This window comes from Anopheles coustani (assembly GCF_943734705.1).
Source record: "Anopheles coustani chromosome X unlocalized genomic scaffold, idAnoCousDA_361_x.2 X_unloc_1, whole genome shotgun sequence".
In the NCBI taxonomy this organism is placed as follows: domain Eukaryota; kingdom Metazoa; phylum Arthropoda; class Insecta; order Diptera; family Culicidae; genus Anopheles; species Anopheles coustani.
In genome coordinates, this window is record NW_026525048.1 from 146900 (window position 1) to 165324 (window position 18425).

Here is an 18425-nt window from a genome sequence, read left to right on the forward strand (position 1 = left end):
AATCACAATGTTCTCAATTTACATAAAAAGCGGTAGGATAAAATATTTTAATCTTTATCATTAAACTTTTTGAAACTTTGAAGATTTGTTTAAAAAGCTTCTTCACTTCGTCGCTTACCGTTACATTTTCCGAGAAACTGTAGCCCTTCGATATGATCTTCAACTGTTCGTACATATATTTTTGGTAAAAGAGTAAATGAGGCCCCGGCCGCCATGTTTTCGATCGTGGCTACACCTCTTGTTGACGTTTAAACTGAATGTATGCAATTGGTGATACATTAATTCGTTAAATTCAACCTACGAGTATTTGAAACGTAGTTTGTATCGTTAATTTCGGCTACGCAATCAACCTAGGGGTGCGGTCTGAGGGGGGCCCACGGGCCCCCCTTATTTCTTAAAACTATAACAAACTCTCTTTTTTGGTAGACCTAGCGCAGTCCGCTCGCTGCGCTCGCTGCGGGCGCGCCGCCGGTTCCAAATCATTTCTTCGGCTAAACTCATTGTTTCATGCTGTCCATCATGTGTGGTATAGTTTAGTTACTAGTAACTTACAGTTACTTAACATGAAAAAGTATATTAACCCGCATTCAACCACCACTGCGTGATTAGTTTAAACCGTTATGTTCTTTTAAGCGAACCGTTAGCGATCAAATATTCGAAAAGAATGCATGCGTCGCGCTTTGCATAGCTTCAGGCGCTTAATGTGAACCAGCAGGAAGAGGAGAATCTAGCCCGGGGCCTCATTTACTCTTTTACCATATTTTTTACTTAGCTCTTCGATATGATCTTCAACTGTTCATGTAGAGAACTACTCCCGATGCCTATAAGTCGCACGATTGCGGAGCGTACGGTCTACAAATGACGAGTTCCGGGCTGGCGAATGCGAAACTCCCACAGAAGGTTTCCGACAGCCGCAGCTAATCCTAATCATCTACCTTCGACAAGCAGCAAGTAAATCCAAAATCTATCAACTTTACAGTATCGTTCGCATCCAACACGACCCAACCAGGAATTTTTACGATTCTCGTTGGAAACATCGTGATATACCTCGCCAACGAATTATATCGCGAGACAACCAACGAGAGGACGACAATTCTCGTTAGATAGCTCGGCTATCGAAAAAATAAAAATATGGTTCTCGGGTAGTATCGAACCCGCATTGATCCCCAGCTTGATGGATCAATTATCCTATCCTGCCATCAGATAGGGCCATCGGCTATTTATAAAAGATGGGCGCTAAAACAGAAATATAAATTAGGAGAGTCCTCTGGAACGATGCTGAATGAACGTCTCTCTCCAGATGAAGTATCTAAAAATAGATTGCGAGACGTTCGTGCAAAGTGAATTCCCCGGAGCTTGCAATCAGTGCGATGACTATTGGCACACAAACAAACAGTTCGCGTTTCGGATGCTGGTGGATCATTCGTCGATACTAGACCGATGGACACGGCCAATACATCTGAACAGACGAAGCGTGGCGCGTCGTGATCGTTTGAGTTTCATATACGCTCAGTTCATTTATCTTATGAAAATTCCTGGTTGGGGATGTTCTCAGGCTTTATATCACGATGAGCGATACCGCATTTATGCTAATACTCGATAGCACCAGCGAGCTGACCGAAGTAGGCTTGTGGTTTCCTTTCCGGAAGGCACTTCTCTTTCTTTATCTGCCATATTATTACTCTTTCGGATACCACTTGTTTAACACGTCTTGACCAGCCGGCTTTCTATATGCGAGTGTGTCACTTCTGAAAACGCACAGAGATAAACGATAGAAGATCAGTAATGAAAGAGTGTGCTAGCAATACCCGCATTTTTCGCTCCCAAATTATGACTGTGCGTTGGCGATCCCGTTCTGGCCCAATTGAACAGATAGCGTGCTGGTCTCCTTCAGCAAATCTCCCGGGAGAGCGCTGTGTGACTTTGAGAGATCACATGTTGTGTTCTCTCGCAGCAGTGCAGTAGAACGAGAGCACTTCTTCAGTACTCATAGCAAACGTTAAAACAGAATGCAGTCCTACTCTTACTCCTTGATAATTGGTACTCGGACATCGCGATCCTGTTCATTCATTCTTTGCCAGTGACTTGGCTTGTCTTTCCCCTTTTACGTGATGTTCAACCACTACCCTGCTTCACATTTTTCATTGAATGAGAAATTCAAATATTTCTTACCACACATGATGCAGCATATGGCATGATGGAGACGCCTAGTAGGTGATAAACTATAAGCTTAACATACGAAGTTAAAAAAAAACACGTAAAGCTCGCGCGTATATGCAAAAAAACCCATCATTTATTGTTACGAAACATTATAGACTAAAAGTGGGTATGAAACATATTACAATCTTTTACAATCCTTAGCGATGGCGTAAGGTTAAAAACAGAAAATTGAAAAATTTTCTTGGAGTTTTACGAAACAATTCTTAATATTTTGTGACATTCAATTCCAATTTACTTAAACTGTCATCAATTTTTAAGCAGGATAATATACCTTTCCAAAACTGTGCTTGAAATTTGATTCCGTCCATTATTATAGGAGTTAAAGACCTTCAAAGTTGATGGATTTTTTTCAATTTTTCACGCAATATTTTCACAAATCTTGACTTTGACGGGCTGTTTCTCAGAATCTGGAAGAACAAAGGTTCTAGTTTTTTGGGGGTCCGCGACAGCCGAGCGGTAGAGCCGGTTAGAAAATCGGCCCATGAGCGCCGGGGCTCAGCACCTAGACGGCGTGGGTTCGAATCCCAACCGAGACCGGACCCTCCCCTATACGAGAGGACTGACTATCCACGTACAACAGGGAATCAAGTCTCGTAAGCCCTTAACGGGCAGGTATGACCAAGAGGTCGTTACGCCAAGAAGAAGAAGAAGAAGTTTTTGCGTCATTTCTTAGTTTCATCTTGTAGTTTAAGAAAACATATCTCATTTTTCTGAAATCCAAAAATGAATTTTTGATTTTTATCCCGGCTTCGCTCCATCGTGCCGGGGTCGCAGCGTCCTCTTCGGTGTATCCACCGAGCTCTTCGTGATGCCTGAGGTGGCGGGGGTCTCATGGGCAACCCCTGCCTCGCTGTTTTTATTTCCGCTAGTGGCCTAGGTTTTATCTTGCTCGATCGCGTTGCTTCGAAACTTTCGGGCACTTTCGAGCAGTCGCGGCGGAGTAGCTGGAGACGGATTCGGCGTGGTGGTAATCGCTTTGGTCTTCGTCTGTAATCGTATGTAATCAAATGGGGCTACGCCCCCGGATGAAAAATGTTTCCTTCGTTTTAAACCAAAATTTATATCTCTTCCACTTTCTTCGTGTTCCTTGTTGCCTCAAACGGCGTATGTACGCTTTTTCCTTTGCTTTCCGGGCAAATTTTGCTAGTTGATACACTTTTTTTCACATAGCGTCGTGGAGTCGACCTCTCTTATTGACAGCTGCAATGTCGCGTCGAAAACGGGTCGATCCAGGGCACGATCCGCAGTAAATTTCGACCCGATTTGACAGCGATGTTGACAGGCTGTCAGATTCAAATTTGATGGTGGGTTCAAATTCAAAAGAAGGGTTCGAAACTAATAGACTCTCTAGGTCTGTTTTCCCTCCTCATTCCGCTATCTTTCCTCTTTGCCTTTCCTAGCCTCTACCTGTAATGCACACTTGATTCTATATTCTTTCCTTTTTTTACTGTCGCGGTCGTGGTTAACAGTGGTCGTGATTACATTGGTGGTAGCTGTTGAAGAGAAATTTTGATTGTTTTGTTAGTGAGGATCGAACACTTATCGTTATACATACCATACGATGCGCAGACCGGTTGATGCATCGGCGATGTTGGAAAGTGTCTTGTTGATTGTCTGTTTTATTTTACGTAACGATGGATAAATTTTCTCAAAAATATACGCGTGGAATATTGTAGGCAGTACAAAATCATGAAACCAGAGGCTGGTAGTTGAAAAATTTGACGAAGTTTATGCAGTTTAATAATGTGCTTGATTTTTCAATTGTGCTGTGTTTTAGGTTTTAACACTTAATTGACGGTGACTGCAGCATGTTTTAGTCAGAAATCAACCGCCAATAAAGTGTTAAGAGAAGAAGTATTCATGCTACGACAACCACCGAGACAATCCATGGGAAACTCACCGTAACAACTGAAAACGGGCTCAGGACATTTCATCATCACTGTGTACCTTTTCAAATTCCCCCAGCATCGACAAATATTGATAATTATTGAAATCACATTACAAAGATATAACTTTTTATTTGTGCCATTTAAAAGACAAATACTGTGTATCATTTATTTTTCACAACCATAGCATATACCAGCATCTCAGCCATCGATTTCTGGCAAGTGAATCAGAGAACAACTTTTCTTGCATTAGTTGCATGAGTTTTGTCGTCTGCAAGGCTTGCTTTACATTAAGTTTGGTCCCATTTTATCTTTCCCAGTGTTTCGTTTCGCCAGCCCACCAGCAGTCGCTTCATGATGCTAAGATCGATAAGATGCAAACAATCCGCTACCACGACATCCTGGACTATGTAAAAAAATTTAAATCTTAAAGAGGTGGCATCGTTCTTTGGTGTTCTGGATAGGCGCCTTGCCTGAATCGTCCATCAGTTCGTAGTGTTGCTTGTGTCCCAGAAAATACAATGGTACGCTGCCGTATTGACCTACGACGGTACATTTCTGGCAACTGTTATAGCGAGCATGTCCTACTACACCTGTGAAAATTAAATGAAAGAACAGTAAAATACATGTGAAATTGTCTGCTGATAAGTTTTTGTAGTCAACCTGTTATGAATGCTCTTGCTGGAGTGTCTGCAATAATAGCCCTTAGATTCCCGTTGATGTTTACTCCATATTCCATTAATAAATAGCGTTGAAACCCCATTTCATCCACATAAGCTCCATCTCGATCTTCAACTAGCATTTCTGCTTCCGCAGGTATATTGTCAGCTACAGCTTCAATATCTGCTGTAGAATGCTGCGTTTTGAACATTTTTTTGGACATTTTCGGATCGACGGTAGAAAACAGCACTCTTCCGCAAACGTTTTGTAGCGTCGATGCGGTTTTCAACAAGAATGAAGATTTGTTTAAAAAGCTTCTTCACTTCGCCGCTTACCGTAACATTTTCCGAGAAGCTGTAGCCCTTCGATATGATCTTCAACTGTTCGTACATATATTTTTTACTTAGCTTTTCGATATAATCTTCAACTGTTCATGTAGAGAACTACTCCCGATGCCCATAAGTCGCACGATTGCGGAGCGTACGGTCTACAAATGACGAGTTCCGGGCTGGCGAATGCGAAACTCCCACAGAAGGTTTCCGACAGCCGCAGCTCATCCTCATCATCTACCTTCGACAAGCAGCAAGTAAATCCAAAATCTATCAACTTTACGGTATCGTTCGCATCCAACACGACCCAACCAGGAATTTTTACGATTCTCGTTGGAAACATCGTGATATACCTCGCCAACGAATTATATCGCGAGACAACCAACGAGAGGACGACAATTCTCGTTAGATAGCTCGGCTATTGAAAAAATAAAAAGATGGTTCTCGGGTAGTATCGAACCCGCATTGATCCCCAGCTTGATCGATCAATTATCCTATCCTGCCATCAGATAGGGCCATCGGCTTTTGATAAGAGATGGGCGCTAAAACAGAAATATAAATTAGGAGAGTCCTCTGAAACGATGCTGAATGAACGTCTCTCTCCAGACGAAGTATCTAAAAATAGATTGCGATGATCTTGCTTGGATTGCTTTCGTGCAAAGTGAATTCCCCGGAGCTTGCAATCGGTGCGATGAATATTGGCACACAAACAAACAGTTCGCGTTTCGGATGCTGGTGGATCATTCGTCGATACTAGACCGATGGACACGGCCAATTCTGTATGCGAGTGTGTCACTTCTGACCACGCCGTTTTTATTTCCTGTCTCCTATCACTATGACTGGTAGCATCTGTCACTATATGATAAGTAACGTCTGTCTTGGCACGACCCAGGTGTATATCTGACTAGTATCTTGCTCGTTTAAAGGCAGGCGTGAAATAGTATCTGCATTGGCATTATCGGCGGCCTTTCTGAACCGAATTTTGTAGTCAAACCCTTGTAAGTACGTAGCGAAGTATTGCATTCGTAGGCCTGACATTACTGGTATGCCTTTATGCTCTATGTATTTTGGTAATTACCTGATTATCTGTCACGAGCGTAAACTGCCTTCCGTATAAGTATTGGAAAAATTTCTTTACCGCGAAGATGATCACACATGCCTCCTTGTCAACATGCATGTACTTTTGTTGAACTTTGTTCAGCGTCTGAGACGCAAACTGGAGAGGCCTTTCTGTACCGGATATTCGTGGCTCAAAACGGCACCAACTCCATATGGAGAAGCATCTGTAGCTAACAAGAGAGGAAGTTCTGGTGAATAATGTACCAAGCATCCGTTGAATTGGATATCTTTTTTAAAAAGTTTTCATGCATTCACCTTCCCGGATGTCGCAAAATATGAATCGGACAGAGATAAACGATAGGAGATCAATAATGAAAGAGTGTGCTAGCAATACCCGCATATTTCGCTCCCAGATTATGACTGTGCGTTGGCGATCCCGTTCTGGCACACTTGAACAGATAGCGTGCTGATCTGCTTCAACAGATCTCCCGGGAGAGCGCTGTGTGACTTTGAGAGATCGCATGTTGTGTTCTCTCGCAGCTGCTGTAGAACGAGAGCACTTCTTCAGTGCTCATAGCAAACGTTAAAACAGAATGCAGTCCTACTCTTACTCCTTGATAATTGGTACTTGGACATCGCGATCCTGTTCGCAGCAAAGCAAACCGAGTTGCGCAGGATCCTGCAGTAACAGGCAGTGGATTTCTACTCCTTCTTTAAGTTTGTTATTGAATTATAACACTCCGACTCAACTAACTTAATGACCATTTTCATATAAAAGAATCAATCCTGTTTTTTCTGTTCATATAATACGTAAAAGTATCAAATAAATAAAATGAAAAAATTAATTTTCAAAACAAAAGTTTTTCCCTAAACGTACTAAAAAATAAAAAATAATGTATGTTAAACGACATATGTTTTTATGTATCAGTTTTTCGTTTTTGTCGTTATTCGCATAGCTTCGTAGATGGCGATCGAACTGAGAGCAATCTCGATGTAATGCGAATAACGATAAAGACGAAAAACTGATACATAAATACATATGTCAGTAGCAAACTGGAGCTCAAAGTGTAAGGTTTAATTGCACAGCACGAAGACCATCCGAAAAATTCATACATTTGGTCCTTCGAACCGGATTGTTCGTGCTTGAGTGAAAGTTTTATTCTATAATCGTTTTACGAACAATTATATCGGTTTACGTCTACGACGTACGCATTGTCTTACGGACAATTGTTTTCTTCGACGTTCACGACGTCAAGACCGCGAAGCAAGTGTTAGGAAAACATTCGACGAGTTTGTCGTCAATTGTGAACACTAATTTGCACAAAGAGTGCAACGCAAAGGATTTGCACAACGGGTGCAACGCAAGCAATAGTGCAGTGAGAAAGAGTGCACACAATACGAAGCCAGTGAAGCCTGCGCATCTCACCGCATCTCGATAGTGCTGCATCATTTAACCGCCATCACGTTTTGCGCGCCATCAAAGTTTGAGAGAGTTCGCGCGCATTTGATCTTCCAGCGCGTCATCGGTTAACCCTTGGAGGAACAGCGAAAAAAGGACCCAGTAAAAAAAAAACTTTGAGAGAAATGGAGAAAAAGCTCAAAGCGATCTAGCATAAAAAGAAGATTGCGTTGGAAAATATTAAGGCACTCGAAAAATTTATGACCACGTTCAGCCAGCATGAAGTGGGTCAAGTTCCAGATATTTTAGAAGGGCTTCAGAAGCACAAGGAATGGCGCGATGGCGAAGCTAGAAGAGCTTGACGATAGCACTGGAGCGGTAAGAAGCGTGCATCAGTGATAGGATCGATATGGAGGAGCGATGCAGACGGCTGAAATCATTCTTCCGGGCAAATCTTCCCAAGGACACGCCGAATGATTCAGCATTGATGAATGCCAGTTCGATAATGGCATTTGGTCGGCCAAATGCGACCAATCTTCGGCTTCCGAAAATTGAGCTGCCTACTTTTGACGGTGATTCTACAAAATGGCTCTCGTTCCGCGACCGTTTTGTATCGATGATCGATGATTCGGCAGAACTGTCATCGATTGCTAAACTGCAGTATCTGCTGTCATCTTTAAAAGGCGACGCTGCATTACCCTTCGAGCACACACCGTTAACAAACGAAAACTACGCGGTCACTTGGAAGGCGCGGTCGCTGTTGCAAAGGTACGACAATACACGTAGAGTTTTTTCGTTTTCGTAGAGAATTCGTGAGTATTGGCGGAAACTTCATTTTGGACGAGTTCACACGACATTTGAATGGTTTGGCCAAGCTGAAAGAACCTGTGGAGACATGGGATTCTCCTCCATGCTGCTGATGAAGTTCGACAGCGAGACCATCCTTGCGTGGGAGAAGCACTCCGTCCACTTCGAGCGGGACAAATATCAGGAGCTGATGAAATTTGTCGAAGATCGGATCCAGATCCTGAAATCCACTAAAAGCCTTACCATTGTAGAGGATTCGACGATTAAGGTGGCCGGCAACACACGGCAAATTACCTCACGGAGAGCCATTCACAAATCCTCGGGGCAACCACGGTTTTTATTGGAGTGCGGTGAAAATCACTCGCTACACATGTGTCCAATATTCAACGGCAAGGATGTACAGCAGCGACGCGACATCGTGGCAAAGAAGTGCTGTTGCTGGAATTGCCTTAGCAATACGCATCTAGCGAAGGACTGCAAGTCGGATCGGTCCTGTCGCACGTGTGGGGAGCGTCATCATTCACTGCTACACATTTCTTCGACGATATCGATGGGTGTTGTCAAAACAAACACGTGAGCGTGAGGACGAGTGAGGTAGGGCCAGTGAGCGAAATGAGAATGAGACAGGAGGAGTACGGTCGGGTCAAGGTCCCAGCATGTAGGAAGGAGAGGATCGAGAACGAGAGGTATCAGCTGATCGATGAGTAATCGATAAGATCGTAGCTGATAAGCAATCGGCGAACGTTGACCCGACCGACCCAAGAATGAACGAGATGACAATAGATGCGTAAGGAAACCTTCCTCGGCAGTGCCGCCGAGGAAGACGACATACATTTTAACACTACGCTAAGCTACGAGTGTTCAACATTTTCGTCAGTAACATAAATTAGTTAAATCTTTAGCATTATAAATAAGACTTAGTTTTTTAATATTCTAAGCTTTATAAGTAAGACTAGGTTTTAACAATGGGAGTGAACTCTGAAGATGAAACGGTGTTCCTTGAGACGGCGGTGCTACATCTCGTCGATGACTACGGAACAAGGCACGAGGCGAGAGCGCTTCTCGATTCCGGATCGATGTCTAACTTCATCACGGAAGCGTTCGCTTGGCAATTAATGGCCTCTCCGTCTAAGGTCAACGTTTCCATCTCTGGCATCGGTATGGCGTCGCAGTTGGTGAACGGGTCGATTGTGGCAACCGTCCAGTCGAAGATACAACCGTTCGCGACTCAAATGGAATTCCTGATCCTAAATAACCCATCGGCGGACATCCCAACGACTCCCACTGACGCGTCTTCCTGGAGGATGCCGGTAGATGCAGTTTTGGCGGATCCATCGTTCTACATCCCAGGCAGAATTGACATCGTCATCGGGAGAGATGCGTTCTGGGAGATTCATTCCGGAAGGAAACGGTCGCTTGGCAAGGGACGTCCGTGGCTCCCTTCGGTTGGGTCGTCGCGGGTAACACTGCCCAAGCTGCAAAGGAGGCTCCGCGAATTTGCCATGTGGCTACGTCAGACACCCCACTGGAAGCTATCCTGGACCGGTCCGGGAATGCAAAACCCTTCCCAACGAAGCAACATTTTCGGCCGAGGAGGACTTCTGCGAGAAACATTACGTTTCTACGACGACTCGGGACGCTGCGGGAAGGTATGTGGTTAGTTGACCGTATAACTCGAATGCCAATTCAATTTTAGGAGCTTCTAAGGAGATTGCCGATCGCCGTTGGGCGGGAATGGAACGTCGGTTGAATTCCAACCCGCAAATGAAAGAGGCATACATCAAGCTTATGAAGGACTACGAGCGTTTGAGGCACATGAAGAAACTTAGCGAACCCGTTGATGATTCAGTTCCGCATTACTATCTGCCGCATCATGCAGTAGTAAAGGAGACCAGCACGACCACTAAGGTTAGGGTTGTCTTTGATGCATCCTACAAGACAACTTCCGGGTTTTCACTAAACGACACTTTGCTTATCGGAAAGGCAGTACAGCAAGATCTGCTTTCGATTGTCATGCGTTTTCGGGCTCATGCGATAGCAATTACTGCAGACGTGGAGAAAATGTATCGTCAATTCTTTCATCATGCCCAACACAAGAATTTTCTTCGCATTCGGTACAGAGAAAATTCCGCAGAACCCATAAGCACCTACGAATTACAAACGGTTACCTACGGCACGGCATCGGCACCATTCTTAGCTACACGAACTCTGAAGCAGATTGCAAACGATCATGGAGAGCAATACCCACGTGCAGTTAATCCTGTACTCCATAACTTCTATATGGAAGATCTACTAACCGGTGCTGAAGATCTAGCGGATGCAATCGAAATAGTGAGCCAAGTTACAGAAATGCTGCAGTCAGCTGGTTTATCGCTAAAAAAGTGGGCATCGAACATACCTGAAGTGCTCTCTCGCATTCCACCTTTAGACGTAGCGATCTTACTAACGTATGAATTACGAGACGCGCAATGTGTATCCACTCTTGGGCTTGTATGGGAGCCAGCCCTAGACTTGCTTCGGTTCCGGATCGATCTACCATCTACAGCACCAATATGGACACGAAGGATAACAATGTCTTACATTGCAAAGATCTTTGATCCACTCGGATTGTTGGGACCAGCAATAACAGTAGCCAAGCTATTCATGCAACAGCTTTGGTTGCTAAAGCTTGGGACTGGGCATGTTCCGGGCATAGATAATCCTGCAGATGTCATCTCGCGCGGTCTTCATGCAGATAAGCTATTGGAATTCGATCGGTGGTTTCATGGCCCACACTGGTTGTCTTGCAACGAAGAAGTGAAGCCACGGGTGGTTGCCATATCAACGACTGCAGATTTCAGCAACAAACTCTTTGTATAATTTTCGGCATACCATCGCCTTCGCAGATCTATGGCGTTTTGTCTGCGTTTTATTCATTGTCTGACAGGACGCGGCGCATTCAGAACCACGGAAGACGGAAATCCAACGGAACAGCTGTCACTGGTTGAGAGAGTGCCACCATTAACACGGGACGAACTTCTTCAGGCTGAAATCCAGTTGTGCCGGTTGTCGCAGGAGGATAGCTTTGCAGAGGAACTGCACACCGCAAGGCATGGCAAGGAGATTCCGAAAACGTCGAAGCTGAGGTGGCTATCGCCCTTTGTTGACTCAAAGGGATTACTGCGAGTCGGTGGTCGGCTTCACAATGCGCAGATTCAAGACGCGACCAAACACCCGATTCTGCTCTCCAGTAATCATTCGTTGGCCAAGTTAATGACAATCGCGTATCACTTGAAATTATTGCATGCCGGACGTCAGCTATTATTAGCCACACTACGTCAAAGATTCTGGATAATGGGCGGTCGCAGTCTCGCTAAGTTTGTTTACCACCATTGCCAACAATGTTTCAAGGCGAAGCCCACATTGGTGAAGCAAAGCATCGCGGACCTCCCAATTTCACGGGTAACAGCTACGAAGCCGTTTGCTGTCAGTGGAATTGACTACTGCGGACCAGTATTACTAAAGTCAACGATTCGGAACCGCAGCCCGACGATGGCGTACATAGCTATATTCGTGTGTTTCGCGACCAGGGCGGTACACATTGAATTAGTGTGTAACCTCACGACGACGTCCTTTCTGGCAGCACTTCGGCGTTTTGTTGCAACAAGGGGGAATATTTCAGAACTGCACTCCGATAGTGCAACGACATTCAAGGGCGCCGCGCATGAGCTTCATCGCCTCTAGAAGATGCTCTAATGCATTCAATAAGAGCGGGACGAGATTTGCAACTGGTGTGCAAACAACGAAATTGAGTGGAAATTCTATCCACCACGTGCTCCGCATTTTGGCGGTCTTTGGGAGGCAGCGGTACGTTCCGTAAAACAACACATTGTTTGCACAGTAGGAAGTACGAGCTTAACTCATGAGGGAATGGTAACTCTGTTAGCCCAAGTCGAACAATGTTTAAATTCACGACCACTAGTGCCATTGTCAAACGAACCCACAGATACAGAGCCACTAACACCAGGGCATTTTCTAGTAGATTCCAATATGTGTGCATTACCACAAATTGATAGGTCACAGGAACCATCAAATAGGTTGAAGGATTTTGAGCTAGTACAGAAACATCAGGGCGCGCTGGTATCCGGAGTACCTTCAACAATTACAAGCGCGTGCTAAAAACTGTTCAAGTAACCCTGTAGAGCTAGAAAAAGGACAACTCGTCTTGATCAAAGAAGATAACGTACCTCCAACTATGTGGCCCATGGAGCGAATAACATCAGTACATCCAGGGAAGGATAGCATAGGGAAGGATAGCATAGAGTTGCTACAATTCGAACTGCATCAGCTGTGTAATTAAACCTTACACTTTGAGCTCCAGTTTGCTACTGTTTATTAATCTGTCAAATATAGTTCATTCGCGTTACTTTATAATTCATTTGACTTAGTTCCTAATTTCTCTTTCGTTAATCCTTTTCTCTATTCTAATGATTCTGCTAGTTGCTTGCTATTTTGCTAGCCATCAAGCACTTTCGATATTTTCTCGAAGTAAGAGAGTTCAAAATATTGACGGATCATAAACCTCTCACAATGGCACTAAAATCAAATGCAGAAAAGTCTCCTCGGCAAAGCAGGGATCTTGACTTTATATCTCAATACACATTAGACATTCAATACATCCGTGGAGATAGCAACGTGGTAGCCGACTGCTTGTCTAGAATTGGAGGTGTGGATTCTATAACTGAGGTAACATACAAACATTTTCAGACGAACAAACGAAGGACACTCAGTTTACGAAACTGATAGAAGAACCACAAGAAAAAACAAGGTACAAACCTACTAAAATACCTCTGAATAATCTCGAAATAGTTGTCGAATCATCGACAGGGAGACAAAGACTGTATGTCCCTGATCGAGCTTGCCGTCAGGTCGGTCGCAATCGCTTGTGACCGGAGTGTGCGCGTCTGAGTTGGTACGCACGGTACCAACACTCAGTGTGGAGTATTAGCCAGACTGGGACCGATGGGCATGCCAACAGGTCACAACTCCCAATAATCTCCAAAACTTATACGATAGAAAACTTGGCGTGCTAGAAGTTGTCCTACAAGAGATACCGTGGGTCGATCTCTTTACAGGATCTTAAAGCTTGTAGAGTATAACACACAAACTGATGTTTTTCTTTTCCAAGTAATCCATATACAGCGTTTTACAGCTCACCTAGCAACCGGGGCAGTGTATGTAGAACATCAAGAATGATAGCCTACTGCAGAGTATTTGATGTAGAATAGCAAAACCCACAAGTGGCAACACAAACGGGTTAGTAGAAAAATCATCACTTTCTAGGATCTACCAGAATGAAAGTTGACGCATGGATGTTTGAAGTAGAGACGACCAGTTGAAAGGTACAGGATAAGGTAGGCTATGATCGCTTTTTCGCATCAGAAAACGAGCGCGAATCGCAACAATCCTCGCAAAAGTATGTTTTCGACCGGAAAGCGATTTTCCCCTACTTTTACCTGCACCCCTCAACTGGTCGTGCCTACTACAAACATCCACGCGACAACTTTCATTCTGGTAGATCCTAGAAAGTGATGGATATTCTACTTACCGGTTTGTGTTGCCACTTGTGGGTTTTGCTATTCTACATCAAATACTCTGCAGTAGGCTATCATTCTTGATGTTCTACATACACTGCCCCGGTTGCTAGGTGAACTGTAAAACGCTGTATTTTCAAATTTCTGAATGAAACGACTCTAATCGGCGACGAGTTGCATTAGTGATGTCTAACTGCGGTTCCCTTGGCAAAAGGCCTGAATGGACTACTCCGTTCGATTCAATACTTTGTTTTCTTTCTAGTCCTCTCCGCCATTAATTCTTTCCCATTCATGTGTCGTTGCCATTCATTTGCACGGAACCGATCAGTGCCATTCTAAGTTGGATACTAATGTTCGAATTTTTAGGATTGCCTACATTTCGGCGCAAACCCAACTTGAATATGCAACAGTCCCTTTGTCTCTGTGCGAGCATGCTTTCCAAGGAATCCACAATAACTCTCAACCAGGCGTTCGAGCCACAAGAAAGCTCATGTCCGAAAGATACTTTTGGCCTTCCATGAACAAGGACGTCGGGATTTGTACACGTGCTTGTGTTGGTTACCAGAAAGCCAAAGTAACGCGCCACACTTGTTCACCCTTAGAGGAATTTAACATTCTGAAGGGTAGGTCTGAGCACATTCATATGGACGTGGTTGGTCCATCCATCCAAAATATGTGTTACATGCTCACTATAGTGGATCGATTCACAAGATGGCCAGAATGCTACGCAATGCCAGACATGTCAACAGCTACGATCGCTAAAACTTTTGTTGACAATTATGGCTCGCGTTTCGGATGTCCTGTTACTATAGCAACAGACCGCAGGAGACAATTCATTTCCAAACTATTCAATGAACTGACTGTACTACTTGGAGCCCATCACACTAAGACAACGGCTTACCACCCACTATCCAATGGCATGGTCGAAAGGTTTCATCGCCAGTTAAAAGCAGCTATCATGGCAAATGAAAATTGCATACAATGGCCGAGACGCTTGCCACTTGTTTTGTTGGGCATTCGACTCTCGTTCAAAGAGGACATCAAAGGATCTTCTGCAGAGATGGTATACGGTCAGAGTCTTAGACTCCCCACTGAGATATCAATACCATCCACTAACAACATCGTAGAAGACCTCCCTGATTTCATCCGCACACTGAAAAAGGCCTTTAAAGAAATCAAACCAGAGCCTTCGAAAAACAAAACTACCCCCAACAACTTTATTCCAAAAACCCTGAAAGATAAACGGGGCCTGGGGATGAAAGACGGGCCTACAGTGTACTTACGAAGGACCCTTCGAGGTAGTGCGGCGGTTCTGAAAATTTGTTGTTATAAACATGAAAGTAAAAAATGATTCAATTTCCATCGATCGCCTCAAACCATCATTCCGTTCGGAAAGCATGCCAAAGATCAGACAAGATGAGAGGACTATTGGGAGAGTGCGATTTCGCCTTAATTCATAATCACAGTTCATAATGTCGTGACTCCGTCACTGGTGTGGGGTTCTGTAGTGATCTTGGTTTGGCATCTCGATCGACTGGAGCTAGATTCACTCGCAGGACACTGGACTGAAATAGGCCACGGCTGCCAACTGCGTTGGAGCCCACAGGAAGTTAGGGATAGTATATAAGGATCCGCGTCCGAGAGCACACGCTCTCTTCGATCACAGACCGCCGACGTGAACACCTTAATAAAACTCGAGACCTTAGTATATTGTCTATGGAAGTTCACAAGAAGAATAGTGTAATAACCAAATAACTAAATCATCCTCATGAGTACGAGTACAATTACGATCATAGTTGATGTGAGAAATTGCAGTTGCAATTGCACTACAGCATGCTTCCCATGCGGCGAAAATTGAAGGTTTCGTTAAAGTTTCCGGAAATATTTACGGTTAACGAAACAATTTCCGCAGACATAAACGAACGTCACTCGTTCCGGATTATAAAGCTCATTGCTGAAAGATGTAACACTAGTGTAGAGCTTGTAAAAAGCTTTAATAATGGTGTGCCTCTCCTCCCTTGATGAGGTTATGGAGGGGAAGTGCTTTTGGGGGCAACACGCGTACCACGTGTGCGAGAGCGGCAAAAAACATTAAGGATGCTTTCTCTCTTTCTGTTCGGTTATCTGTACGCCACTGAGGACACACCTGCCGCATGGCTACGTACCGATGCATTTAAAGCCCTCGATCCCTGCCAATTTTCTATTTGTATAGTCAAGACAACGCCAGCGTATACATTGTGGACAACGCCATCGCATACATTGTGGACATCGCCAGAGCATACATTGTGAGTCAACATTCGATCATCGCGACGCGACCCCCGGACCACAACATTATGCTGAGTTGCAGCTTCCCATAGCAACGCGGACCGCCCGCATTATGCTGAGATTGCAGATTCCCGCAGCGACGCGGACCACCTAGAATCAGAAGACCGTGAACCAACGATCCAGATCGCGAACTGATCATCAGTTGGTATCCAGCATCCGAACACGATAGTTGGGTATTAACCCGCACATATGTTGTAGGAAATAAAGTTTAAGTTTTTTTAAAACTCAAACACCCGCAGCAGTGCGTTAACTGGCGCCCGAATAGGGACCGCGCTATGTGAAATTAAGTACAAGTGAAAGTGAAAGTAACCACGCTAGAGTGATAGTTACCACCGAATCCCAAACTTAAAAAGACTTTCCTGATCGCCGAGTGCAGCCGTGTAAAAAGGATCCCGAGTCACCTGTGCAGTTAGCAGCTCACACAGGACAAAAAGGAGCCATCCATTACACCGAGAAGGAAGTCATTCACAGCCGGTTTTCCAGAAACTAAACTACGCCCGCTAGAGGAGCAGTAAAACACAACGCCCGTCAGAGGAGCATCATAAATCATAAAACCATCGCCCGATACAGGATGCGTATGGTACTGTAAGTAACAAAAAAACAGTAAGTAAAAATTGTGAAACAAACACAAAATTGTGAAACAAAAATCAAGTGATTACAAAAACGCGATTAACAAATATTAAGTAAAATTACCTAGTGAAGTGAAAAACGTGTTAAAACAAACAAAAAATCCTGGAGGATCTTATAAATTCATTACAATCTTTTTCCTTCAAAATGTCGAGACCAGACCTTGACCAAATTATTAACCGCATTGCCGCACTCGAAGCGTGCAATGTCGCCCCCGCTCAGATCGATTATTCCGATCCACCGCTTTACTTTACAAAGCCAGATGGAACAAGTGTAAATCCCGAAAGTTTTGAAAAAATCCCTGATTTGGTAAAGGATCTACCAAATTTCACTGGGGATCCCAGCGAACTGAATAGCTGGTTGAGTGACGTAGACAGCTTGGTAAAACTGTACCAAACTAAAAGTACAGACACACTTGAACGCCAAAACAAATACCATATGATCTGCAAATTCATTCGCAGAAAAATCCGCGGTGAAGCGAACGATTCACTCGTTGCTTCAAACGTAGGCATTAATTGGAACCTGATCAAAAAAACATTGGTCACGTATTACAGTGAAAAGAGAGATTTGGAAACATTAGACTTCCAACTTATGAGCGTGCAGCAGAAGAACCGCTCATTGGAAGTATACTACGACGAAGTAAATAGATTGCTCTCGCTTATAGCAAATCAAATAAACACTGACGAAAGATTCACACACCCCGAAGCCTCAAGAGCTTTAATTGAAATGTACAACAAAAAAGCAATCGATGCTTTCATGAGAGGACTAGATGGAGACGTTTATAAATTCATTAGAAATTATGAACCGACATCCCTTGCAGGAGCGTACAGCTACTGCATTTCATTTCAAAATATTGAGTGTAGAAAAATGCTAACCAAACCAAGGCCATATATCCCACCAACGGCACCAAGGAATATGATTCCCTTACCGCCACCAACGCCCATAAGATATACAAATCCACCTCCGCCACCAAGGCCTTACCATCCCAAACCGTTCACGGGAAACAGAAATTTTAATAATTTCGCCCAAAAGAACAACCAACATTACCAACAAAAACCATTTAACAATTTTCAACGTCAACCGCCACCAGAGCCTATGGAAGTTGACCATTCCATCAGAACACAACAAGTGAACTATGGAAACCGCCCTAACTCAAACAACGTTCGACCCCCAAAACGTCCCAGGGTCAATAATATCCAAACACAGCCAGGACACTCAAATACGGTGAACCACATAACGGATGCCAATCCACCACAACAATTCGAAAACGGTAACCCCGCGAACAACACAATAGATAACAACACATTACAATCGTTCGAGAGATACCTCCGAACCATTGAAAAACAAGAAGGATGCAACTTCAGTGACACTGTCGAAGTCGCAGAACTTAATTTTTTAGACTAAACTCGGCGTTGCCTTATTTTCTTTTTTATGGTAACGCCTCGGAGCCATTAAAAATGCTCATTGATACCGGTTCTAATAAAAACTATATCCACCCGAAACATGCTAAAATTTCCCACAAAATTGATAAACCATTTTA

At 43.9% G+C, this 18425-nt stretch overlaps 1 protein-coding gene across 1 annotated transcript; it reads left to right on the top strand.

Annotated features, from left to right (window-relative positions):
* Window positions 1–8448: 8448 nt before the first annotated feature.
* Window positions 8449–8937, top strand: LOC131269824 (uncharacterized). The gene has a single exon (XM_058272352.1). The coding sequence runs from the start codon at window positions 8449–8451 to the stop codon at window positions 8935–8937; it is 489 nt and encodes a 162-aa protein (XP_058128335.1).
* The last annotated feature ends 9488 nt before the right edge of the window (window positions 8938–18425 follow it).

Bases quoted from the DNA above. Each gene is read 5' to 3' on its own strand.
- LOC131269824 (XM_058272352.1), top strand. From the start codon at position 8,449: ATGGGATTCTCCTCCATGCTGCTGATGAAGTTCGACAGCGAGACCATC.